Source organism: Sebastes fasciatus, chromosome 13, assembly GCF_043250625.1.
Source record: "Sebastes fasciatus isolate fSebFas1 chromosome 13, fSebFas1.pri, whole genome shotgun sequence".
NCBI classification, from domain to species: Eukaryota; Metazoa; Chordata; class Actinopteri; order Perciformes; family Sebastidae; genus Sebastes; species Sebastes fasciatus.
In genome coordinates this window covers 21,368,372-21,395,670 of record NC_133807.1, presented here as the reverse complement: position 1 = coordinate 21,395,670, position 27,299 = coordinate 21,368,372, and the positions used below count along the sequence as shown (strand labels likewise).

Genomic DNA, 27,299 nt, shown 5'->3' with positions numbered 1-27,299 from the left:
CCGAAAAAAGCAATTCTTGCAGAAATCTCAAAATGTCAAAAGTTTTTGAAACCAAATCACAGCATGGCTTTTTTTCTGTGGTGTTCCTCAAGGTCTTGATGTCTTAATGTGGTATTTTGGAGGGATTATTGATAATTTTATAAATTCTCGAGTGGTAAAAAATGGTTAAATTTAGCACCAAATCTGTGGAACAAATGGTATCAACCCCATAATTGCGGCAACAATTTATGAGACATAATAGAGCATGGGGATGGAAACCATATACTTCTATTATAATGTTCTAAACCCTTTTACACTTTTACAATTTATTTTGATTAATCAATTATTTAATTCATGTTTATTTCTGATTTATGACTAGAACAATTTCACACACAGTGCTTGTGATGGAATAATTGATACACAAGTTAACTTAGGAAGGAAGAGGTCCCGGAGCTGATGATGTCTTACAAAGAAGGTTTATTGAAGCTTGATCAAGGAGCATTTGTCAGGTCTCCACATTGAGGTGCTCTCTGCGTGAAGGCCTCACAACTCTGCCCTTCCTCCCTGGTGCTCAGTGTCTTACCCCTTATCATGTTTTGACTTACTTCGTTCCTCTGGCATCTCTGACCCTGGTTGCCCTAGCGACTGGCTCTACGGTCTCCACTACAGACACAGCTGTACAGATAACGGTGGCTCCTCTAGACAGGACTCCAACCCAATAATGTCAACAGAGGGACACTCTGACAAACACTCTGACCTTTCTACCAATAAGAGAGGAATTAATGGAAAATTCCATCACAGTGCTGAGATCAAATTAATCTTCAGGTTCCCAGCTTTCAGATGATGTACACCACTACTATGTGACATCTACTGTTGATCTGCTGTTTCGCCCTAAAGACCCCCTGTAGCTGCCTCTAAAAAAAGACAACAATTGGTATATTGTGGGTCTCAGAGTTGCATGGCAGTAAATCTCTTAGTTCCCTGTTAACCAGAGGGCAATCAGAATTTTATTTCTAATCAGTTGTTGGACTTTCCATCGTGTGTTTTCCCAACTTTGTCAATAAAGACAATTGTGCAATGTCAGATGTAGTATAAAAGCAGCGAGGTCTGACAGAGAAAGACTTCACAAAGGCAGAGATTTCAAAACCACAAGGATGAAGAAGATTGCAGTCCTGATTCTAGCGTTCAGCTGCTGCGTATGTGAAGTGGAAGTTAATGGAAGCGATGACAATGTCCGTCAGTGCTCACGATCAAGCAGCTGCTGTGACATCAACGCCTTCACTTCCATGAGTCAGAGCCTGGGAGCATTGGGAGAGAAGGTTGCACACATGGCGGAGAAAATAACTCTCCTGGAGAATAAGTTGCAAAACGCTGAAAAAGAAGTCCTGGAGCTGCGGAGCCTGACTGGAGGTAACATAGAGCAAATGATTTATAATAATGGGATGTAATTGTTACATTCATAAATTCTTACTTTGTGGTAATTTGATGCCCTCAGGCACACCCCAGGTGGCCTTTTCTACAGTTCTGAGGGAATCTGGCACTGGAGACTATGGACCTTTCACCACTAATACCCCACTTAAGTATAAGAAGGTCTTCTCCAACATTGGCAACGGCTACAGTTCTTCAACAGGTAATAATAATAATAATAATAATAATAATAATAATGATAATAATAATAATAACTTTGTTTATACAGCACTTTTCAAAAACAAGTTACAAAGTGCTTTACAAAGACATATAGAGCAACACAAATTAACAGGTAGTAATAAATAAAAAAAGTTGATACAGTAAAAATGACAAGCAAGGTATGAAGTACTAAAACACAGTAAAAACAAGTAGAATAGCAGAAGAGTGATTGATTAAGAGAAAGCAATTCTGAAAAAGTATGTTTCTGAAAGACAAAACCGAGCTAGCCAGCCGGATCTCCTCCGGCAGGTCGTGACATAGTTGTCGGGCCCTGACTCCAAAGGCTCGGTCCCAGGAATAACTAAAAGACCTCTGCCGGAGGATTTCAGGCTGCATTCAGGCTCGTAAAGGGTTAGTACATCAGTGATATAATCAGGGGTCAACCCCATCCGTGCTTTAAATTAATCATTACAATTTTAAAATCAGTTCTTAAACGTAAAGGTAACCAATGTAGAGATGCTAAAACTGGTGTTTTGTGGACTCTTCTGTTGGATTTCTTGAGTAGTTTTGCTGCAGCATTTTGAACTAGTTGAAGTTTGGAGAGGTTGCGTTGGGTGAGACAGGAATACAGTGAGTTACAGTAGTCTAAACAAGATTTAATGAATGCATGGATGACCGTTTGTATATACACTCACCTGCCACTTTATTAGGCACACCTGTTCAATTGCTTGTTAACACAAATAGCTTATCAGCCAATCACATGGCAGTAACTCAATGCATTTAGGCATCTAGAGGTGGTGAAGACGACTTGCTGAAGTTCAAACCGAGCATCAGAATGGGGAAGAAAGGGGATTTAAGTGACTGAACGTGGCATGGTTGTTGGTGCCAGACGGGCTGGTCTGAGTATTTCAAAAACTGCTGATCTACTGGGATTTTCACGCACAACCATCTCTAGGGTTTACAGAGAATGGTCCGAACAAGAGAACATATCCAGTGAGCGGGGGTTGTGTGGACGAAAATGCCTTGTTGTGATGTCAGAGGTCAGAGGAGAATGGACAGAGTGGTTCGAGATGATAGAAAGGCAACAGTAACTCAAATAACCACTCGTTACAACCAAGGTATGCAGAATACCATCTCTGAACGCACAACATGTAGAACCTTGAAGCAGATGGGCTACAGCAGCAGAAGACCACCCGGTACTAGAACCGGCCACTTTATTAGGTACACTTTGTACCTAATAAAGTGGCCGGTGAGTGTATAATATAAAACCAAGATTTCTGCACTGGGTTCTGATGCAGCAGGACAGAGAAACTAAGTGAGGGAAGAAGTGTTTGCTAGAGGAGTCTGGACCTATGATAATGGCTTCAGATTTATCAGAGTTAAGCTGAAGAAAACTTTGTGAAAGCCGGTTTTAACATCCGTAAGACAGGATTGTATATTGACCAGTTGTTTTGTGTCATTGGAGTCAAACAATAAATAGATCTGGGAGTCATCGGCATAACAATGGAAACTAATGTTGTGCTTATGAAAGATGAAACCTATAGAGGTTACATATAAATGGAGAATAATAACAGCCCAAGGACTGAGCATTGAGGTACTCCATAGGATAAGTGGGAGGCGGTAGTGCGTGTTAGAGAGAGAAAAACAAAGAAGCATGAAATTTAAACCATTCTCCTTATTATTCTGACAGGCACTTTCACAGCAATGGTCAAAGGAATGTACTTCTTTCGATTCTCAATGTTCAACAACGTCGCTCCTACTCCCAACTCTGTCGTGAGCCTCAAGAAGAATGGTGAGCTGCTGGTATCTGTCTGGGACACCGAAGGGTCAGATAGCCACGATATGGGCAGCAACGCTGTGGTCATCCCCCTCGAGGTGGGAGACAATGTGTATGTGGAGCTCCAAGCAAACAGGAGGCTCTTTGATGACTCCATGAACTACAACACCTTCTGTGGTTTTCTGCTCTTCACCACATAATCTGCATGGGTCTTATGTTTGTACAGTAAAAAGGAATATCTCACTTGATTTAAACTGCTAAGTTGTAGTTTTATGAAAAATGATTCACACAAAAGCCAAACTGATGATGTGCTGTGTATGGATTTAGCACAAGTGTATTCGCAGTGTGGTTATTTGTACTGAATGCAATAGATAATAAAAAATGCTGATGCCTGTGATGTTATTGTTTTGCATGCATAAACATCAGACCTTCTCTTTACACATCCATGTGTTAGACTAGTATTTCCATAGAAATAAATAGCATTGATATTAGATTAATTCATAATATTATTCTATTTCTATGAGTATTTCCACCACGAATCACATCCTGTGTACGCTAAACATATGTACTTTCAAAATAAGAGCACACTGCAGCTGTTCTGATGTGAACCCATAGACTAGGGTCTATGTGTAAACCATATAGTCACGCTATATGTTACTGTATACACATGACATTAACCTGAGACAGCCTTTCTTGAATTCTTCCATTTGATAAAACCATAATTACATCCATGGATAAAACAGAACTAGCACCGACTTTGGTCTTCTTTCTCCCGGTACTGCAATGATGAGCAAAGTACAATATTCAGCTTGTCCTAGAAGTGTTGAGATTATTTTATTTGAAATGTCAATCATCATTTTGATGAGATACATGGTTAACTTTAGACAATGAGCACCATATCATGAAAAAACTCCCTTTTTCAGTGCTTGTGCTCATACATCTGGATATCTGGAGTCCCTACCAACCCACAAACTGTGAAATAAAACAACCCCGTCCGTTTTTTGTAGGCTGCCTAGATCAGAAAACGTGATTCAACAAGCCATTCAAATTTGGCTCCCTTTCCTATGACACATGCTGGCTCATTAGAATATACCACCCACAGCTTAAGAACTACCTTTGCAAAGGTGCGCCATGTATTTCTATCAAGAAATCAATCAGAGCAGATTGGGCTTTTTCAGGAGAGGGCTTAAAGAGACTCATGAGTTTTTAACATTAAAGCATGTAAACATGTTCTAGTAGAAACCCAAAATGCAAGTATGAACCTGAAATGTTTTTAATGCTGTGGTTTGATTTTGATATTTCACTAAAAGTCTGTCAAAACTGTGTTCATGTTTGGTGTCAGGTCTGTGAAAATATCCTAACATGAAGCATGTATAGTATGATGGTTCGATCTTTTCATACCATTGAAAGAACATAACAGTCGGCACAATCAGAATCTGCTGCTCGCGTCTCTTTCGGGTCAAAATCTTTTTTTTAGCCCTAAAAGCTGAACATGTATCAGAAATCTCAAGTCAGATCCTCACTATGTCATTCAAACAGCATCATCTCAGGCTTATTTGTTTCTCAAAAGAGATACCTCAATTCATTCATATTGCCAGCTGAAAATGATTCACCCATGAGCCAAAGTAAGATTCATTCATACTATAGTCCCATGAAGAAATATCAACCTTTATGCTTGTAGCTCTGTAACAATATTAATCTGTTCATACATTTCTTACAATAATACATGTATTATATATTTCCAGCCACAGTACAGGATCTACAGTTTGGTCCCCATTTGTATTAAAACAAGAATCTACAACACAACTGTTGAAAGGCACTCAAGAACATTATGTTTATACATGTTATCTCTGCATACGTAGATCTGATGAATCTACTGTTGAACAATGAGCTTGGCGGAGCAGAATGTCTCTCCGTGGTCATTGGTGGCTCTACAGGTGTAAACGTTGGCGTCCTCTGGGCCGACTTTGGCTAAGAACAGCGTACAGCGGCCGTCTTCCTCGTACTCTATCTGCACTGCGGGTGACTCCTCCACAGGCTCTTTACCACACAGCCACACCACCTCTGGATCAGGGTATCCTGCCAAGATAGATGGAGGGGTGAGGACAGGTTTAAAAGGCACAACTTCTGAAATGAAAAGCTTTTTTTAAAGTCTTTTGGGGGAATAAAATGACTCCTTTCTTGCAGAGTAATAGGTGGAATATTGGAATATGTGAGGCGTCTTTATTTCTTTTATCTTCCCATAAGATGAGACTTTAATGCTTTATCTATTTAAGTCAAGTCTCAATTCACTGCTCTGCAACAAAGCACACAAAAAATGTCACAAACGGGAACACGGGTGCTGCTTGAGCTCTTGAATGAAGTCGTACGTACCTGTGAGGTGACAAGAGAGATGGACACCGGACCCCAGAGCCACTGTCTGGTCCTCCAGGCTCTGGGTGAACCGGGGTGGCCCCTGCATCTTGCGCTCCAGAGACAGCAGGGCGTGCTCTGCCTCCGGGCTCAGGGGTGCGTCTGGGACAGGAAGGAAGGAGGAAGTAGATGAAAGATACAGCAACGTTAAACCAGGAAACTGAAATGGTCCTGATGAGAAGATGATGGAAGAACGTGAGTGTCTTACCTTCTCCAGGGCTGGTCGGAGATCCCGGGGCAGAGCTGTCACCTTTCGACAGCAGAGCCATTCTCTTCAGGGCTAACAAGGCCTTGCCTGCTTTCTGTGTAACAAAAGAAAAGTCTGGAGCAGAAACCCAACACCTCAAAGTCAAAGACAAACATAAAAGTACTGCGCTGAGGTGTTACCTTCCACTTCTGCCTGGCTAGATACCTCTTCATCTTCTCCTTGGACAGACTCTTGGAGGTGGCGAGATCTCCAGACTCAAATCCCATCCAAGGGTGGGCAAGAGCCTCTTCACAGGACATCCTCCGCCTGGAAAACACACACACACACACACAGTGTTATAGGTGGTTAAGTGAAGATGGTATATGTGCTACAGCTGTGCAATCACCTGGTGTCCTTGTTGAGCAGGGAGCTGATGAAATCTTTGGCCTCGTCTGTAATGTCATCAAAGCTCTCCTCATCGAACTCCCACTGGGCGGCTGTGACCAAGGCGAGGGTCTCTGCGTCGTTGTTACCCTGGAAGGGAGACTCACCGCTCAGTCTGAAGAACAGAGAAAGAGAGACAGCAGTGTCTTTATATTAACTGTTTCAACCTACATCCACTAGGTGGCGTTAAAAGTCTGAGACATTCAGGCAGCAGGCGTCGATCCATCTTGACTGTCACCATCAGCACAGTCAGTCTAGTATGCTCTATGAAGTTTCTCAAAGTGGTTATTTGCAGTTGATTAAGAGCCCTTTTTCAATAGATTGTTCCAATTTAGATGGATATGCATGACATACAAATGTTTAAAGGAATAGTTACATTTTAATACTACTCTTACACAGTCTTGTACAGTAAATATTAAGCCACCACCAGCAGCAAGTTAGCTTAGCTTAGCACAAAGACTGGAAACAGGGGGAAACAGTTATCCTGTCTCTGTCCAAAGTTAACAAAATCCACCTGGTTTCCTTAAATATCAAACTATTCCTTTAAAGCAGGGGTAACCAAACTTGTCCATTGGAGGTCCAACTCTGATCGGTAATGGTGGACCACAGCCAAAAGCAAACACCTATTGTATTTTATTGTATTGTTAAGATGCAAAATGGTAGGATCCCAAGTTCCGTGAATTGAAATGCCTTTTTGTCTGTGTGCCTCTCGAAAATAATGAAAAATAATTGATAATTAGGAATCCTACATATTTAAAGAGCATCTTTACAGCATAAACAGCGATATTTTTTTATTATTATTTTCACTAGATACACTTGGCGGGCCAAATCGAACCTTATGGCGGGCCAATTTTGGCCCATGGGCCCCACTTTTGACCGCCCTGCTTTAAAGGTACACTGTGTAGCATTTTGAGGGTTCTATTTGAATAAACGTAACATAATATTCATAGGGAGCGGGTCCTCTTCACGGAGTCTACCATGTTGCTCCGCTGTGTTTCTACAGTAGCCCAGAACGGACAAACCTAAAGGCCACCGTAGTTCTCTGACACGCTTGTGAAACTGCGATAACGTGAGCCGCAGAGTGCAAAACAGTGGTACCGCCAGCCGCCGTCTGACTTCCGTTGATCCTAAAGTATATTATTATTATGGTAAGGATGGCCTCTGAGTGAGGAGAACGGCGTCACCACAGTTTTGCACTCAGTGGCTCACGTTATCGCAGTCTTGGAAAGAGAAGAGTGAGTGGAGGGGTACTCAGTTGGTTGCAATCTGCAACCACACCTTTAATGTAAAAAGGGCCATGGGAGTGACAGTGTGACTCACAATATGTAGCAGATGACTCCTATGCTCCACATGTCAGTGGTCAAACCCACAGGCTCATAGTTGATCACTTCAGGTGCCACAAACTCTGGCGTCCCGTGCATCACCTTCAGAGGTGTGTTGCCATCTGTTAATCATAAATCGCACAATTTAGTATTGAAACATTCAATAGAATGACGAGTAAATATTAAGAGTGTTTCACTTCACATACCAAACCTGCAGGCTAGTCCGAAGTCGATGATCTTTACGGAGGTGCCAGTGGTGTCAACACACACAATGTTTTCAGGTTTGATGTCCAGATGGACGATGTTCTGCTGATGCATGTAAGATATCCCCTCCATGATCTGCTGCATGTAGCGCACACTGGCAGACTCGGTGTGCACAAAGTTATCGTCCACAATGCGCTCAAACAGTTCCCCGCCTGCGATGCTGCAGACAGACGAACCACAGTGACGTATTTATTTGTATGCAACCGGAATTTGCAGATTTTCAACCACTTTTCACGATGATACTCACAACTCCATGACCATGACCATCTCAGGCTTGTGATCGTATGCCCCGAGACACTGAACCAGTTTGGGGTGGTGGAGGTAGTTCATCAGCTCTATCTCTTTACGAGCAGCCTCCCTCTCCTTGGCACGTCGGCCTTTGTAGAACTTCCCTGCACACACACGCCCTGTCTCTTTATGGGTTAGCTTGAACACCAGGCCGAACTTTCCCCTAATGAAGAGATGAGTTTAGTTATTTTTTTTAATCTCTGAGACTTTGAGGATTAAATGTAAAACAATCTGTCATCTGAGATCTGTGATTCTAGCACACATTAATCCATCAAAGGGAAAGAGCACTTCTTGCCATTATTTGCATGTGTTGTTTACTGGAGAACCGTGTCTCAACATGCATGTCATTAAAACCTCCCTCTGTTGCACTTGGCAGGCTGCCCCTCTTCCACGCAACCCACGCTAACAAAAGGCAGATTTTCCCTTGGAAGGTCTAGCTTTCTTGCTCATCAGCCTTTCTGAAGAAACTCTTTGAAGCTGCTTGGACAAAGTTGTTTGTTCCCGACAGATACTCACATTCCCAGTTTCTCCTGCAAACTGTAGTGATCAGTGACTTTGTGTGAAGAGTCAATAGTGACACAGGAATACGCCTGAGGGGCCTCTTCTCCTTGCGGTTTGTCTACAACACCTACACACAAAGATACAACAGCTGTAATAAAAGGTTCATTGTATATGTCTCCAATTTTGTGGTTTCAATAACTGCCTCACCTTTCTGCTCCATCCTAAACACTGGTGACACCAGTCCTGGCTCGCTTACTCCCACTGTGTTGTACGCTCTCACCCTGAAACAGTATTCCTGTTGAGGTTGCAGCCCAGAGAACACTCTGTATGAGGTGCTCGTACACTGGGCAGTGAGCTCGCTCCAGTACCCGGGCTCAACACGTCCTCTGTTCTTCACCTCGACCACATAACCCAGAATGACACTGCCGCCGTCGTAGCAGGGGCCCGACCAGGACAGCACGAGGCTGGTGGCAGAGACGAGGGAGACCACGGGACAGGAGGCCGGAGGCTGAGGCCTCTCTGGTGGGATGATGATGATAAATGAAGTGCTCAAGTAACTTACTTCACCTCCTGATGCTGCAGAGTGTGTGTGTTGCCTTACCTATGACAGAGAGGATGAGCGTGTGTTCTGCTGAGCTCTTGCGGTCCTTCAATACAACAGTGTAGCGGCCTGTGTGCTGTGGTTTAGCCTCTTCTATGACCAGTGTACTGCTCCGATCTTTGTTTTCTGACCACAGCTCTGGACCATCCACTATCTGCATATATAAAGTGTGTAAGAGAGAGAGAGAGAGAGAGAGAGAGAGAGATGTAAATACTTAGAGAAATAAAGTAGAGATGGCAGAAAGTGGTTTAACAAGTTTAAAGGTGCAGTGTGTAGGATCTGATGACATCTAGCGGTGAGGTTGCAGATTGCATCCAACTGAAACTTCTCCCGTGTGCCAAGCGTGTTGGAGAACTACAGTGGCCGACGCAAAAACGCGAATGGCCCTACACATGCACCAATAAATTCTCATACATTTACAAATACACCATACACTTACATACAATATGCTCTTTAGTACGCCAAAAGCCTATATGAGATTTTTTTAGTATGTCCAAAACGTAAAGTATGAAACAAATGATGTGAGAATTGCATACTGTTTCTGGTGAAATATTACAGTATGCAAACAGTGGACACTACAACGGCATAAATATCCCACAATGCAATGCGGTAGTGACGACAACGTTAATATCAGACATTGACGGACAGCTCTGTAACATTAATAACACTTAAGAATCCACTTTGCTAGGCGTAATATCGTTTTTAAATTAGTTCAGACTTTTTGATTCTCACAAATCATCATTCGGTCACATGAGGTTGGCACGTGTTACCATGGTAACACATCCCAAGTGACAACGTAAATTACTGCTCAGTGCGTCCGAAAAATATACATATGGTGCCTTCAAATGGGGTCGTGTTTACCGTGTTCACCAGAAGAGACCATATGAACACCCCCCTCTTGTGGTATTCACGACCTCGTAAGTAGAACGTTTCTGAAAGCTCAGAGTTCACGACGTTTTTGTTGACGTTGTCAGAAATGGCGGAGGCCATGGAAGTTCATTTTTCGGCACATAATAAGTGGATATTGTAATTTTAGCCGTATATTGTTTTTCTTCGTAATTTTATAATATGTCTGAGGAAAATGTTGATATTCGGTTTCATCTTTTTCCTCTGTCATTATGCATTTGAATTGTTAGCCTCTGTGGCTTCTAGACACCGACAGTAACATTAATATTGCCGTTGCTTAGCAGCGGTGTTCTCTCGACTTAACTACTTGAACGTCAAGCATATTGTGAACACGACTTCCCGTGTTTTAAACACAAGCTCACAAGTTTCATTTGAAGGCACCAAGACTACTGTTTATTCAGCCAAAAGTATGTTGAACGATAGTATACATAGCGAGTATGTAGTGCATAGTATGTGATTTCAGATGCATTTGGTTCGTCCGTTCTGGGCTACTGTAGAAACATGGCGGTGCAACATAGTGGACTCCGTGAAGAGGACCCGGCCGCTCCCTATGTAGATATGAAAGGCTCATTCTAAGCTAACGAAAACACAACGATTCTTAGTTTCAGGTGATTATACACTAAAGAAAACATGCTTGCTACACACTGTTCATTTAAAATTACAACACCTGTTCTTTGTTTCTGATCCAACATGACACTATAGGAGGACTGCCGGTGAAAAAACACGTCACTCGTGCAGTTTGTCCCGCCTTCACCTCGAGGTGCTGTGGAGGGTTTACGAAATGTAATGCTGGACCTGTAAATAAAACAAAAAGAGTGTTTTCACTCAAAGCCTTGGGCGGGTTGAAGGCCTAAAACACTGGAAGGAAACTATCCAGTGTGGTGTGTGAGATAAAGACAGAGACCCGGAGTTAGTGCGGTGGGATTACATCATCTGTGGTTTGCGCTGTACTCTAAGACTGTAAGTGTGTTACTTCCCGCGAGACCCTTATTATTGTGTATTATTTAAGTGTTTCAACTGGAAACAAACGCAAAACACAAGTGACCTTCTGCACACAAGCACTTCCCTACCTTGTTAAACTAGTTCACCTGTTGAATATGTATCCATGTTCACACTCACAACTATTTACCTAGACAAATATCCTAAAGCAAACACACATTTAAAGCCTCTACTCTATCCTAGCAATATAATGTTACCATGCATTTACATTAGACTAGAACAATTCCATATATGAGCTGGAGCTAATATCACCTCTCAGACTATCTGTATTCAAATACTGTGGCATCATGGGGAATTTGACTGGACCACAATCTGATAGAATTAGCTTTAAATGGCTTTACTGTCTACCTACTTAACAGGCTCTCCCACTCTAGCCATCACTTATATCTTATTTACAAAACCACAAAAAGGCAATATGACATATCCTCATAACAACAGGCATTCAGACCTTATTATGTGAGCTTTTCATGCTTTTACTGTTGCAGCCTACACCCTGTAAGGTAAAGTTACCCAGTATATTGGAGCACAATAGAGCCAGACAACATTATATCAAGAACAAAAGCTTAAAAGGTGTAGCTCCGGGGCAAACCACAGAAGCATCAGAAGCAACTCACACACAAAACTCAAATTAAAAGATACATTAACACGAACAAGCAGAAATCAGACAGTGAATAATGAGAAATGGAAGGATGAGTGCGTGATGGAAAGACAGGTGCATTGCTGAGATAGTGAGTGAGGATTTAAAAGTGTTTCTCACCTTTCCCTGAGTTGGCTCTCTTCTTTGGGACGACTTCTGCAGAGACAGATGAAGCGCAGGTAGGTTTAAATAGGATAGAGGTGTGGCTCTGCTCTTCTGTTCTACCGCTATCAGTTTACAGACGCAGCAAGTTTCACTGTACTGTGCACTGTCCACTTCCCTACATGGTGTGCACTTGGGACCGAGAAACCTTTAGAGGGTGTATCATTCTTGTCGAAGTCCTAGATAATGACTGACTGGCACGCACAACCAATCACACAAGGACAGGAAATGATGTGTTTCCTATTTAATCAAAAATAGCCTACAACATGGATGTGCAGAAGAAGTTAAAACAATGGTAAAGAGGCTAAGATATTTTCCTGGTGCATCAAAATGTGAAGGGAAGGAAGGAAGGAAGGAAGCTACACTGTCTGTGTTGTTACGAGCATTGAATTGACTCCTAAAATGTCAAGAATGATCAAATCCATATGTGAAATGAATCATTATATGATTACCTCTTGGAGTTGAGGCTGGGCTAAGCTTAGGGGAAGAACAAATAGATCCTCTGAACTTGTGTAGCTCGTCTTTGGGAGACTGCGGTGACCTTCCATTCTCCACAATGCTCTTGGATGCAGAAGTCTGGACGTCTGGGACACGATTCTGCACACCGCAGATGGTTTCAAAGTCTGGAATGGTCAGTAAGAGGAAGAGGAGAACGCAGATCATCAGAAATGAAACTTATACTTATTGTGGTCAGAGTAACTAAATGAGGAACACTGAAACAACCTGCAGTCTTCAGTGTGTCCCTGCAGTGCCTACCTCACCTCTGACGAACACAGCGGCGCAGCAGGACGTCTTCCCTCCACTGTTCTCCGCCAAGCAGGTGTAGGCTCCAGCATCTTCCGGCAAGCACTCCCTCACCACAAAACTCATCTCCCTGCCGTTGAAGGTAGGAGTCCCAAAACGAGCCACTTCACCTGCCCATAGGAGCAAACAAACAAACTAGAAACTCTCTCCCAATAGGCTTAGAGAGAGAGTAAAGGGCTGACAATGACGCCGGATACAGGAGGGTTAAATATACTGTTAACCTCTTGAACCCTGTTGTGGATCTGTCGTTACAAATGCTTGTTGCAAATGTTTAGACAATTAGGCAAAAATTTCTGCACAAGATGTAAAGGTGCAGACATGAAAACAACAGCATCTGTAGGAATTAGGGCTGTCAAAGTTAACGCGATAAAAACTCGTTGGTTTTAACGCCACTAATTTATTTTGCGCAAATTGCGATTTTTAGGTTGTAGCGGAGCCAGCATGATGATACTGGTATCACATGAGAAAACCTAAGGAATCCATTGGTACCAACCATGACATACTACCTTGTCGTGAAGGAGGTTAAATAACGCTCCAAAGTTACGCTAAATTTTGTCGAGGAAAAACTGGCATGGCCATTTTCAAAGGGATCCCTTGACCTCTGAGCTCAAGATATGTGAATGAAAATGGGTTCTCTGGGTACCCACGAGTCTCCCCTTTACAGACATGCCCACTTTATGATAATCACATGCAGTTTTGGGGCAAGTCATAGTCAAGTCAGCACACTGACACACTGACAGCTGTTGTTGCCTGTTGGGCTGCAGTTTGCCGTGTTATGATTTGAGCATATTTGTTATGCTAAATGCAGTACCTGTGAGGGTTTCTGGACAATATTTGTCATTGTATTGTGTTGTTAATTGATTTCCAGTAATAAATATATACATACATTTGCATGAAGCAAGCATATTTGTCCACTCTCATGTTGATAAGAGTATTAAATACTTGACAAATCCCCCTTTAAGGTACATTTTTGAACAGATAAAAAATGTGATTCATTTGCGATTAATCGTGATTAAATATTTGAATCAATTAACAGCCCTATTTGGAATATAAGCTTCATTGTGTTGACCAGAAAACATCTAAAATGTCACAAAGAGTTGATTTTTGTTGCAAAATGTAAGGGTTCAAGAGGTTAATTGGTTAGATTAGAGACCTGTTTTAAAACCTAATGTGAGTTCTTGCGATTTTTGTATATTTATTGTATTAAAACAATGAGAAAGCCTCTATACACACAGTACAGGTGCATGTCAGTCTCTGGAAGGACTTGTATTTGTGAATAACTTTGGATAGGATTTTAGAATACTTCTATGCCTGTTGTTGTCAAAAATGAATATGCAATTTTGTTTTTGTATTTTGCCTGACATCTGGTTTGTCTTTTGTAGCTTTGATGCATTAGTGCGGAGATCTGAATCACACATGCTGTTATTTTTCTTCTACAATCATACAATATTCAATAGATGTAGACGTATGTTCCATCATGCTGAAATGAGAAATTCATCTATGCTATGTATAATTTCAGTGATTGTATCGGGGCCTTATAGGCTACTTTGGGTCAACATTTCTTTTGCAACATTTGCAAACTTCCCCACTACGGGACTAATAAAGGAATATCTTATCTTATCTTATCTTATCTTATCTTACATTTGACCCCGAGCAAACATGGAGATGCAGCAGTGTAAATTGTCCCTGCTCACCATTGTGCAACCACGACACTTTGATCGGCTGACTTCCGGTGAGAACCCCCCGCAGAGTGATGTCATTTCCTTCGTCCACGCAGCAGTCCTGCAGAGGCTCTATGAAGACGGGGGGATCCAGACGTTTACAAGAGGAGATGTTGACAGACCCTAGATGTGGAGGAGAGGGATGAAAAAGGGTGAGAAAACTGAAAACTGAAAATAAGAGCAAGCATGTCAAGGGTTTATAGAGTTTACGTAACTGCATCTATTAAGTCTAGTTAAACCCATCCATCCATCCATCCATCCATCCATCCATTTTCTTCCACTTATCCGGGGCTGGATTGCGAGAGCAGCAGGCTTAGCAGGGAATTCCAAACAACCCTATCCCGAGCAATGTTTTCCAGCTCTTCCTGGGGGACCTCAAGGCTTTCCCAGGCCAGACGAGATATATAATCTCTCCAGCGTGTTCTGGGTCTACCCCGGGGCCTCTTACCAGCTGGACATGCCTGGAAAACCTCCAAAGAGAGGCGTCCAGGAGGCATCCTGATCAGATGCCCGAGCCACCTCAGCTGGCCCCTTTTGACGCGAAGGAGCAGCGGCTCTACTCTGAGCTTACTCCGGATGTCTGAGCTCCTCACCCTATCTCTAAAGCTGAGCCCAGCGACCCTACGAAGGAAACTTATTTCGGCCGCTTGTATCCGCGATCTCATTCTTTCAGTCACTACCCAAAGCTCATGACCATAGGTGAGGGTTGGAACGTAGACGGACCGGTAAATCGAGAGCTTTGCCTTCCGGCTCAGCTCCTTCTTCACCACAATGGTCCGGTACAGCGCCCTCATAACTGCAGACGCCGCACCAAACCGGCTTTCCAGTCGGTTTTACCCTCACTCGTGAACAAGACCCCGAGATACTTCCAAACAACCCCTTGCTTGGGGCAGTGACTCACTCCCAACCCAGAGGGCGCAGTCCACCATTTTCCAGCAGAGAACATTGGCCTCAGACTTAGAGGTACTGACTCTCACCCCGACCGCTTCACAGTCAGCTGCAAACTGCCCCAGTGCGTGCTGAAGGACACGGTCTGATGAAGCCAACAGAACCACATCATCTGCAAAGAACAGAGACGCAATTCTGAGGTCCACAAACCGGACACTCTCAGTTCTCATTTGAGTTTGTCCCCCGTTTATTTAAGTCTTCAGTATATATTTCGAATGCAAATTTGGACCACAAATGTTAATAATGTAATAATAACTTTATTTATATACCACCTTTCAAAACAAGGTTACTTTACATAAAAGCATGATAAAAGTAATTAACAACTTAAAATCTAAACAACATAAAATCATATAAAATATAATGTGCTTCTATATTAATTCACACTCTAAACTACTGTATCACCACACTGATCTGTTTGGCCTGGTCTTAAATGAGAAGTAACACCTTCTAGAAGTGCTACAGACGTGAAGTGGTGCGTGGTTGTGCATCTAAAACAGTTCACAACACCTCATCTTTTATTTTTGTTCTTCCGTTTCTCTTCAATGCACATGAATTCAGGTCACCAATGCCCAGAAAACAATCAATCCACAATATAAAATATATAGTTCATGGTAACTGAATGTGTTTTTTTTCTGTTTGTGTCTTTTTTTAACTGCAGTACTGATATCAGAGATGAATCCTTGCTTAAAGCATGGGGTTCTGACTCCCCTTGATCCAGCAAAGCTTCATGAATTAAAAGCCCATTTTCAGCACCACAGACATTGAGTGGTATCACCGTTGCCATTACAGAGGCCTGTCAGGTGTAGTACAGTACCTTAACTCAACGTTGTGTTAAGGACTGACTGTGCGTTGTAATGCCATATGCAGTATGCTAGTTATGGCTTAACAAAATGTTTGTTTTACCATTAACCTTTAGCCAGTGTTTACAATCCTCAAGTATTCACTGTGCAGCCTGATGTCTACTACTTGTTTGCCGGTCTTTGAGCTACACCTCTGCACACAGACACACTGAGAGGTGGAGTTTGACACCTTTCTCACACCACGACTCTTTGACCAAAAGGCTTACAGGTTGCTGTAAAAACCCTCTACTGCTGTTGAAAATGAAACTTTGAAAACACTCGCATCGTGGCCAAGTATAGACACAAGTCTGTATTTATCAGTTCCTGATGTTTCGACATGCCAAAACTAGTGTTCAAGATTGTCATCTGCTAGACAGATGTGTATGAGATAATGTCTGCTAGATCACAATCTACACTGAAACTATTTGATTAAGCAGATATGAGGGCTGTCAATCAATTAAAATATTTAAACGCGATTAATCGCATGATTGTCCATAGTTAATTGTGATTAATCACAAATTAATCACACATTTTTTATCCGTTCATAATGTACCTTAAAAGGAGATTTGTCAAGTATTTAATACTCTTATCAACTTGGGAGTGGACAAATATGCTGCTTTATGCAAATGTACGTATATATTTATTATTGGAAATCAATTAACAACACAAAACAATGACAGATATAGTCCAGAAACCCTCACAGGTACTGCATTTAACATAACAAATATGCTCAAATCACAACATGGCAAACTGCAGCCCAACAAGCAACAACAGCTGTCAGTGTGTCAGTGTGCTGACTTGACTATGACTTTCCCCAAACTGCATGTGATTATCATAAAGAGGGCATGTCTGTAAAGGGGAGACTCGTGGGTACCCATAGAACCCATTTTCATTCACATATCCTGAGGTCAGAGGTCAAGGGACCCCTTTGAAAAAGGCCATGACAGTTTTTCCTCACCAAAATTTAGCACAAGTTCGACTGCATTAATGAGTTAAAGAAATCAGTGGCGTTAAAACTAATTTGCGTTGACGCGTTATTATAACTTTGACAGCCCTAGCAGATATACATGACATGCAGACAGATCATATCTAGCTATCCAAAAGATTAAACCTAACTGTGTTACATTTTCAAACTAACCCTCATAGTTTAACAGCAAAAGTCTATATTAGTACAAACTGAAAAAGAGTGTGTGTCAGTGTGGGCTGACATGGAAATGAAAGGTCCCATATACAATAAACAATCAGATACTTTGGACATTCAAACACCAGATATCAACTTTAAGAGCAACAAACTTTTAGTGTGTGTGATCTCATTTTCTCTGGAAAAATCTCTGTTTCAACATCAGGAGAAAATAAAAGCAAAGTTGTTATTGCAGTGCACTAAACTGTTATCAAGGAAGCATCACCATGTTCAGGCCTGTCTATTCAGGCTCTGACATTAAAAACATGACCGATGCTAGTTGATCTCTTTCCAAACACTAACACACCCTTACATTAGTTATGTCCTCTCTGCCTCTCTCATGCAGCCCTTACCTGTGTCAGTACCTGTGTCAGTAGTACCTGTGTCTCTGGTGTCGACAGCCCCTGGTCCGTTCCCTGGTGGTGCAGATGATGCACGGGCCGGCTTGATGTGCATGCTGAAGGTTGACACATAACGCTGTTTGCTGCCATCACCATTCATTTCTGTGTAGGAACACCTCAGCCAGTCTGAAGAGAACAACTAATAATTCACACTGTCATTTCCCAAGCCGGTTATCTCACTTCCTTTCTCTGTTACTGCTGTGTGGTGGTGGTGGTGGTGGTGCGTCTGCTCTCTCTTCTGCTAACCCAGTGCAGCTCTGTCCTCACTCCGTCCTCACGCTTCACTGCACATGTTCAAACTCTCTTTCCTCGCCCTCCCCTGATCCACACTAACTCCACCTACATCACAAATCTTTCTCTTTTCACTTTGGCCTTCTCAGTCATCTCCTTATCTCTCCAAAGTCACTCTAATGCCAGATCCCCCCACCCACACTGTCTTTATTACCACAGCTAATAGACACACACAGTCCACATAAACAAGGACAGACAGAAAAGAAGGCGAGAGGGAGGAAGGTATGGGTTGGGGAGGACTTATCTACCAGCCCAGCCAAAGGTCGTATTGTGTGGTGTTTGTTGAATGCGCTGCCGTTTATTGATTTTCCTGTTTGCCCTCTCACTTATCAATGCGGCCACTGAACTTTGTGTTGCAAAGGTTCATTTCACGCCTGTGGACTGTAAAGCTGTGATTGTTAACGACAGGCTTATAAATCCTACGTGGTACAGTATATCCCAGCACACGTTTCCAGGGTAACTGCGTCACTTAAACCCCTGCTGCTATGGCAACCAGGGATGTCTCAAGAGAGGCCTGCTGTTGTTCTCATGATGAACATTTGAGACCCAATAGACCAGTTGGTGCGCCAGGATTTGTCTGCTCTGAGGTTGTCAAAATTAAATTTGCACATGTATAACTAAAACCATAATAACACACTGACTGGATTTTTTTTTTATAAAAGTCTGTATATTAAAGTATTTAAAAATATATTCATGTGATCCAAACATTTCAAATAACTCCATTGTGTCCCAAAGTCAAAATTCACTGAAAAGAGATAGATGTAATCATTTAAAAAATTAAAAAACATGTTTATATCTAACAAAATATTCTCCTTCAATCCATATTTGTTGGCGTTTAGCCTTTCAAGAACAACATTTTCACAGCATTCACATTTGCTCTCCCGCTTGCCGCACACAAATGGAGGCACGCACCTGTATTCAACCACAATAACAAAAAATCTATTTCGCTCTCACACTAATTATTCAAATTGAGGATTTTGTTCGAGGATCTGTAATCTTTTTTAAGGGAGGGTAATGACGTCAGAAAATATGGATGGTCAGCTTTTCTTAGATACAAGTAGGCATGCATTAAATATCATTATATTATTATATGAACCTCAGTGAGAACAACAGAAGCCCACTGAGGTGATAATAACAGCTCTTTCCACTCCCAGATCCCACCTCCCTAAATTCCACATCAGTGATCACACAGAAAAGCACTGTGAGGGGCTTGTTTTAGTTTCTGTGAGGGAAGAATTCCCAAATCAAACATTTACCAAAAGGCTGCACACACAGAGACCATTGTGAGGACATTTTAGGATGATTTTTATGCCGGCCGGAGGAAATGTTTTCAGGTTGTCCGTCCGGTCCATTCTCGTGAACGCGATATCTTTTATCAAATTTCATCAAATATGGCACAAACATCAACTTGGACTCAATGATGAACTGATTCGATTTTGGTGGTCCAAGGTCAAGGTCACTGTGACTTTACTTCTGTTCCATTCTCTTGATATCTCAGGAACGCCTTGAGCGAACTTCTTCAAATTTGGCACAAACGTCCACTTTCTGGCTGACCAGAATGTTTCAAAGCTTTCGACCGTTGCCATGGTAATCAACCTCCAAATCAGTATTCAAATGTTTTATGTATGTATATATATATATATATATATATAAGTATGTAATAATAAAGTATAAATCCCAGAATAGCCCATGAAATAAGGAGGTTTGTTATGTGTAGAGGTGTTTGTGTGTACAGTAGTGCGGCAGCGGCACTGTCCCAAAGCTTCGAATAACTACAAATATTTCTCACCAAAGCTTCGAAGCCCAAAAAATGGTATTTGGGACAGCCCTTGTCCATTTGGACTCAAGATGAACTGAATACATTTTGTCACAATGTCCTAACAAAACGCGTTCTTGGACATAACTCAAGAATTCATATGCTAATTACAATTTCAGGATAAATTGATGTAGTGATGACATTTGATGACATGGATGTAAACTGCAACTTGACTGGTTGGCGGAGGCATACAACCACGAGGTAGTTTTTATATACAATAGCATATGGTATTGGTCAAATGTGTGAAACCCATCGCTGTTCAACAATAGCAAAAGTTGTAAAGCAAATTTCAGTAAAGGCCCAGTGTCTGCTAAATATTCTCTCTTTTTCCCTAACCTCATTGTTCTGAGATAAGAATGATCCCAGAGAAGGGATGAAACCACTGGAATTCCCCAGAACTTCGTTGTTAAAATGAAAAACAACATATGATTCACTCAACAGATTGTTTACTGGAACCAGACATCCTCCATGCCTTGTTTGGGGACATCACGCAGCCACAGGCTCTGAACACAAAATAAACTGTCAAAAAATTCCTAATAATTGTTGTGGTATTAAGAGAGAGTGTCACAGTACAACAACAATCACTGTTTTGTATGTGCTGCAGATTATGATGGACGCGTCCTCTAATAAGGTCTGACTCAAAGCTGTAAATAATATGTGACAGTTTACAGGGAGAAAGAAAACACAGCCGCAGAAAGTTGGCAGAGACTGTGAAGCTGCAGAGCTGCTCATTAAGAGGACACAGAGTGATAATGCTGCCACAGAGTTTTGGCCCGTAGGAGCATAATTAATGTAATGTAGGCACGGGGCCACCAACTGCACACAATAGAGTCTGGAGCAGGAGGGGACATTAGTCGACCTCCCTCCTCTGCATGCTGCAGCTTTAACGAGTTGATGTATGCGTGCAGGTCTTTCTTCTTCTTTCCTTTAACGACTGCTGTGATAAAACTAAAAGGCCCCTGTTTCTGCAGAACTATCCACCATGACTCCTCAATCTAAACATGAGGGGATAGATGGAGACTGCAGATAGTCACAGCAGACTGGAGGAAAGGAATCTTTGCAGTGCTTCAAAAGTGAAACTGATGCAATGTGAGTGGACATGACATCAAAAAAATACCCTGAAACTGTTACATGCAAAGCATGTACAGTATATCACATGTCAAACTGCATGCTGTGTAATACAAGTTAGGAAGTCAGATATAAGGGTGTAGCCTCACAGTTATTTCTAATTTGTGAAATGCATGTTGTCATGTTTCTCAATCTGTTTCAGGAAGTTGTTGCAGAAAACAAAAACTTCCACCATGAAGCTTATTAAGTAATAATAGAATAGACCACAGGTTCCCAACCTGGGGGACCCGACCCCCACTAGGGGGCGCTAAAGTTTCATTTTAACAGGTGTAAGACAACTTCTTAAAAAACATACCTATATCTTATCTCAGCATTTTATTAATTTCTGTGAATAAAACTAAATGAACAATTTTTATTTTTGGATTGTTATTTAAGATATAAACAGGATAAGGGCACAGTGAAGACCTGAACACAAGCTATATTCACAGAGCTTTGACTTTCTGCTAAACAGGCTCGTCCTGCATTAGAAAAGTACGCAGTTAAAACAACCAAAGAGCTGATAGAACAGTGGCCAAGCGTCAGGGAGAAGAAAACACAGAATTTATCAAAAAAGAAGCCTTCTAAGTGCGTATTATTGTTAAAAAATAAGAAAAAAAGACAGAAAATTGTATTAAAAGTTCCTAAACATAACAGGAAAACTCATCTCTGATGCAATATTCACAGGAAATAATCCTCTCAAAATCATCCAAATCGCTCATTTGACACAAACTTCCTGCAGTTATTGCGTTCACTATTTGGGTTAATTGTACAGTTTATCAGTTGTTCAGTACTGTTATTGTTATGCATTGAATATAGCACAAAATATCCATAAAATGTGTCACATAGTCAGGGGTGGTTAGTTTACTCAATTACAGAAAACATAAAAACGGATAGGAATCACTGGTGTATGGACAACAGAGAAGCCATTAACAATGCATTATAGTTTCATTATCTTCTGGTGATATAATAAATCTGTTTCTTTATCCATCTCATAATTTTACATTATATGTGTAGCAGTCCCTCATTCTTCGGTACTTGCCGTCATTTCGCTTTTTCCTAATTCATTTTAGCTGAATGTCACAATTCCTCTGAGTTGACTATTGCACTTTTTTCCGCACTACATTTATTTGACATTTACTTTTTACATGAAAACATATGATATGCTTATGTCTGATGAAGTATACAAGTATACAAATTAGCTCCATGTTGATGAACTACAACATTAAAACACTCTCACATGTACTTGTTAGTGATAAAACAGAATAATAACCTGTTATATAACAATACAACACTGTGTGCATAATACTATACTGTACTTTTGATACTTATTTCTACTTTTAAGTAAAGATTGTGGGTACTTCTTCCACTTCTGAGTTGATTGGAGGAGATTCAGATCACCTGTGGTTCAGCAGGTTAGTGGGGACTGACTCCAAATTAACAACCGAGAGCAGTTTTGTGCATTTCCCCTCTTGGCCAATCAGGGAGTGACGACGCCCTTTCTTTACGGCCTTAGAGAACTGCACACAGGCCATTCTGGTCCTTCCTTGACTTAATGCAGACCTCATTTCTGCAGATATTTACAGCCAGAAACTCCGGTCTTCAGGCCCTTTAGAGACTTCTTTGCTGTCTCAACTTTTCTGATTGAGGGTGAATATTAAAGAACATCTTTCCTCTAGATTACCTGCATCAGGGAACACCTTAGTGCTGTTCATGCAAGAGTGTGTGCCTAACGATAACCAAAGGCTTTATTTTGTCACTCCTGGTTCATTTTCATTGAAACCCCCTAAATACACATTTCTTTATTATTGAAGAGGCAATTGTTTCTTGCTGGAGAGGCGTTTTTATTTATTTTTTTCATTGTGAAGGCACTTTATTTCTCCAATTAAATATTTCTGTATTATGTGGTTGTGAACTGATTCTCAGGCTTTTTCCTGATCAGCTGAAATCTAGGGAATCAGTACCTCCACATATGCTTATATCTGATTTTTCAACCTCGTATATCATCGTCTAATACTAATGGTAAACTAAAGGCACAGAAATAAGTCAAATATATAATGATATTATCAATATTAAATGTCTCCATATCCAAATAACTTGGAGCAAATCATCTAACATCATGACATACCTGAAAGTACATCATGAATTAGCCTTTACATTTACAGGCAGGTGAACTTCAGTGCCCTCTGGTGTCAAATTTCTTTGTTTGAACAAAAGAGGCAATTTCCCCCGGGTCCGTGTGGTCCTTTCTTCGGAATAAACGCAGTTTCTTGCACAATCTTTTCAAGGTCCTGATACTTATGATAATGTGTCGCTGATGTGCCAAAAGAATAAGTATTTCATAATTTGTGAAACCTATACTTCACAAGATGCTCCACGTTCCTCATTTTCACACAGGCTGCTCTATTTCCCCTCTAAAATAACACGTAAAATAACTACTTTATAACATTATGACTTTATTCTCATAATATTACGACTTTCTCTAAAACTTCCAAATTTATTCTAATAATATTACGACTTTTTTTCTAATAAACCTATGACTTTATTTTCATAATATTATGACTTTATTCTCAAAATGTCCGATTTTCCCCCCCCCTCAAAGTGGCCTTAATACTACATCGTAAAAACCTGCCACATGTGTTGCTAATGGGACAATCAGGTTGAGTCAGTTTGAGTAAAATGTGGTCAACCATTTAGTTGAAAAGGCAGTCAAAGGGTTAAACAAAGAATCCTAATGTCCACTTGACAGTAATGCTCTAATGTTCAGCTCTTCAGTGGAGCTGCTGGCAGCACTCAGTCCTCTACACACCAACAATGAAGACACTGGTTCCACCTGGAGGACAACTGTGTACATGCAAGCAGTATGTTGCTCCTTAGTTGAGCTACTCATATGATTTGTATTACTGTGTAAACTAGTACGAGTACATTTTCCACACTGATGTCTTGCATTTGTTCCTCTTACCTGCAGCAGTAAATGTTGGTGCATCATAACAGACAATACCTCTCATCCATCTTTTCAGCTGCATCCTGTCACGGTCTGGTTTAATAAATAGTCTCACGGTGACCTTTAGAGGAAATCTTGTACAACCTTGGAGACTAGGATGCTTCATTCTCTGGCATAAAATAGATACACAGTATGACACTTTATGGATCGATCATTGTTAACATAATTAAGAATTTCAGGTGTACAGAAAAATTTGGACGGGAACCTAAAATGTCGCTGTAACAGCACTCTGAGCAACCTCTTTGACCGATGTTGATGCTTGAACAGCATCTGAAAAACTAATCTGAAAAAAAAAAAGATTGTCGTCATCATCACCTTATTAGTGGTGTAAAGTAACTAAGTACATTTACTCGAGCACTGTACTTAAATTACAATTTTGAGGTACTTGTAATTTACTTGAGTAAATCCTTTTCATGCTACTTTCTACTTCAACTCTACGACATTTTAAAGGCAAATATTGTTTTTACTCCACAACATTTAATTGATAACTAGTTACAATGCAGATTCTGATGAATAATACTGTCAGAAGAGGTCACATGATCACACCTGAGGGAGGCAGGCCAGCAGGACACGCCCCCTCCAGGTGCAATCACCTCACCTTAACAAGAGTTTATACACTGCTGCTCCCTTTGTTCTTTCTTTGACCACATGTTGTGTGAATTTCCGTATATAATAATAATTAATAACTAATAATTTGATTTACTTTTATTACCACAAACAATTGAATTGATTTAATGTTAATAACTTTAACTTTCACGAGCTCCCCAGCAGTATGTAAAATAATTAAGAATAGCTCCACCTTTACCAGCAGCAACATGAAAGTGATGCTTACACAATAATTATACATAATGATATACATTATTCTTCATAATGAGTAATTTTACTTATTATATTTTAATGCTAATAGCTTTATACTTTTACTTTAAAAATTTGAATGCATGACTTACGTGTAACTATATTTCTACTCTAGCTCTGAGTACTTCTTCCACCACTGCATTAATATACATTTTCTACTCACGCCGTCATGACTAGCAGAGTTGTGGCTTGGAGAACTTACATTCTGTGCTTACTTTATAAAACAATACACATGCAACCTTTCAGTGGGAATATCATGAAGCTTCCAAGGCGCCGTGAAAAATGTAGCACTTAAGCTGACCAGTGACCCCTGACTTGTCCCACAGCGACACCCAGACTGACAGGACAAAAAGTCATACATCGCCTCGGGCTGTAGAGCTGAGAGGCCTGCTGGCCATACCAACACTCACTATTCCCACTACAGACGATGTGTTTCTTTCTTTTGGGAAGTAATAAACTGTCAAACTAAAAACTCATCCAGCATTTATACATAGATTTGTTGCAAGGTCACAACTAGGACAACAGATAACTGCATGTTTTAATGCGGATGCTTTATTTGCACGGTTAACTTGTGTGTTCATAAGAGTGCATTTTAGCAGTGTATGAGCCAAAACAGCAGGGGGTGATGTTCACCATAACATTATTAACATGATCTATTACTGTAATCAGATCTGTGAATGAAACTCCCAGGTGATGATTTTAGAAACTCAGTTCAGATCATGTTACACTGTCTGTCTGTGTCTTTACATTTTCTGGCTAAAATACCATCTCTCAGGATGTCCTATACCTTTTTCATAGTTTCTCTTCCCTGTGGCTGAAATAGCAAATGAGCTCTGTAGAGGTGTCTTTAAATGCTGACCCCGTTGTGCAAAAGGACCTGTTTTCCGCTCTGTTGGTTTCACACATTGACCGTGACCGCCCGTCCCAGCAGTCCTTGGGGCACCCCAGGCCGACAGCTCCACGTGTGTGGTGGGAGCCACCGCAAAAAAAAACAGGATGCAAAAGAAAAAACAGCAAACTCCTGAATATCTAATGGATATACTGGCTTTCCTGCTATTCCAGAAAATGAGAGATTGTATCTTGTTTGCACAGAGCTCTGAGTCATTACACATTTGTGGTTTTGATATGCCGCTCGCAAAACAGTTCGTATTTTACTGTTTTTGAACTGTAAAAATAATTCAAAAACGTTACATTACAAAGGGTTAAAGTAACGCCCAGTCAGATGTAATGTTTTAATAACCTCGCCGAAGAATAATTCAATCTTCTAGCCTTCTGTTGCATAAGTGAACAGTCCTTTTCCCTTGGAGAGAGAGCATTTGTGAGTCGATGTGTTTAACTCCCACCTTTGCAGAGAGGCCCCTCCACCACTCTGTTGTTGGTGAGGGCCCACATGGAAGCGATTACGCCGTGTGTGCGGAGTGAAATTACAGAGAGAACCTACAGAGCTGGAGCCCTCCTATAACCACTCACTCATTCACTTGAATTTACACACGAGCTCAGAAAGCACATACAGCCAAGTGAACACACACCAACAGATATATGGAGACAGATGGGCACACACAGGAGCTGCGCTGCCACCTTGCCTGAAGCGGTACATTTCCACTGCCGGCTCTGTTGGGACAAGGCCGCAGTGTGCTTCCCTCCCTCTCCTGGACGGGAGTGGGACGGAGCCAGGGCTGTAAATTCCTCAGAAAGTGCTGTTAAGAGCGCCTCCATTAAAACAGGGGGGCCGGCGCTCGCCAGAGAGGAGCCGACTCAATAAGTCATCGTGGAAGCCTGAGGCATCGCTGGGGCCCACGGGAGAGTCACACAGACTGGATCAGAGCTGCGTCGTTCTGTTTAACACGCCTTGTTTACCTGCAGATGCAGGTGTTCAGAGTGCTGCATCACTGCATTAATGGGCCAATAAGAATGATTTTACAGCCTTGTAATGTATCTGCAGGGGGTTGATTGACTCAATAATTAAAAGCTCGCTGATCAAATGCACAGATGTTGAATTGTTTTGCTTTTTAGACTTGATTTTATGAACAGCAACAAAACTCCCTTTGGCACATTGTTATTTCAAGAAATTATACTTCCACAGTCTGACGGTTTGGATCAGAAAAAGCTTTGTTCACAAGCCAAAATAGCTCGCAACATCTCATAATTATTTTTTCTGTATCTCACAGCAATGCTGTACAGGAGGTGGTCTAGTTGCTGGTGCAAGAGTTTCAAAATAAAAGTCAATAAAG

At 41.3% G+C, this 27,299-nt stretch overlaps 3 protein-coding genes across 6 annotated transcripts in view; 2 read left to right on the top strand and 1 right to left on the bottom strand.

Moving 5' to 3' along the window:
* moto (minamoto) overlaps nucleotides 1–27,299 on the top strand; it is a 117,614-nt gene that overhangs the window by 71,208 nt on the left and 19,107 nt on the right. The window lies entirely within an intron of this gene.
* LOC141780770 (complement C1q-like protein 2) lies at nucleotides 1,087–3,628 on the top strand. Its single transcript, XM_074656145.1, has 3 exons — nucleotides 1,087–1,389; nucleotides 1,475–1,609; nucleotides 3,296–3,628. The coding sequence occupies exons 1-3, from the start codon at nucleotides 1,134–1,136 to the stop codon at nucleotides 3,580–3,582; spliced, it is 678 nt and encodes a 225-aa protein (XP_074512246.1). The 5' UTR covers nucleotides 1,087–1,133; the 3' UTR covers nucleotides 3,583–3,628.
* mylk5 (myosin, light chain kinase 5) lies at nucleotides 4,186–18,455 on the bottom strand. Of its 4 annotated transcripts, none has more exons than XM_074656134.1 (17): nucleotides 17,951–18,455; nucleotides 14,604–14,753; nucleotides 12,867–13,019; nucleotides 12,558–12,728; nucleotides 12,064–12,099; nucleotides 10,975–11,102; nucleotides 9,402–9,555; nucleotides 9,008–9,319; nucleotides 8,816–8,927; nucleotides 8,259–8,462; nucleotides 7,954–8,171; nucleotides 7,746–7,869; nucleotides 6,388–6,540; nucleotides 6,182–6,308; nucleotides 6,003–6,096; nucleotides 5,756–5,896; nucleotides 4,186–5,461 (listed from the first exon to the last, which is right to left on the bottom strand). In XM_074656134.1, exons 1-17 carry the CDS (start codon nucleotides 18,096–18,098, stop codon nucleotides 5,256–5,258), a joined length of 2,631 nt encoding a protein of 876 aa, XP_074512235.1. In that variant the 5' UTR covers nucleotides 18,099–18,455; the 3' UTR covers nucleotides 4,186–5,255. The 4 variants fall into 4 exon arrangements, with proteins under 4 accessions (XP_074512235.1, XP_074512236.1, XP_074512237.1 ...); XM_074656135.1 differs by having other exon boundaries at nucleotides 17,963–18,455; XM_074656136.1 differs by having other exon boundaries at nucleotides 17,978–18,453.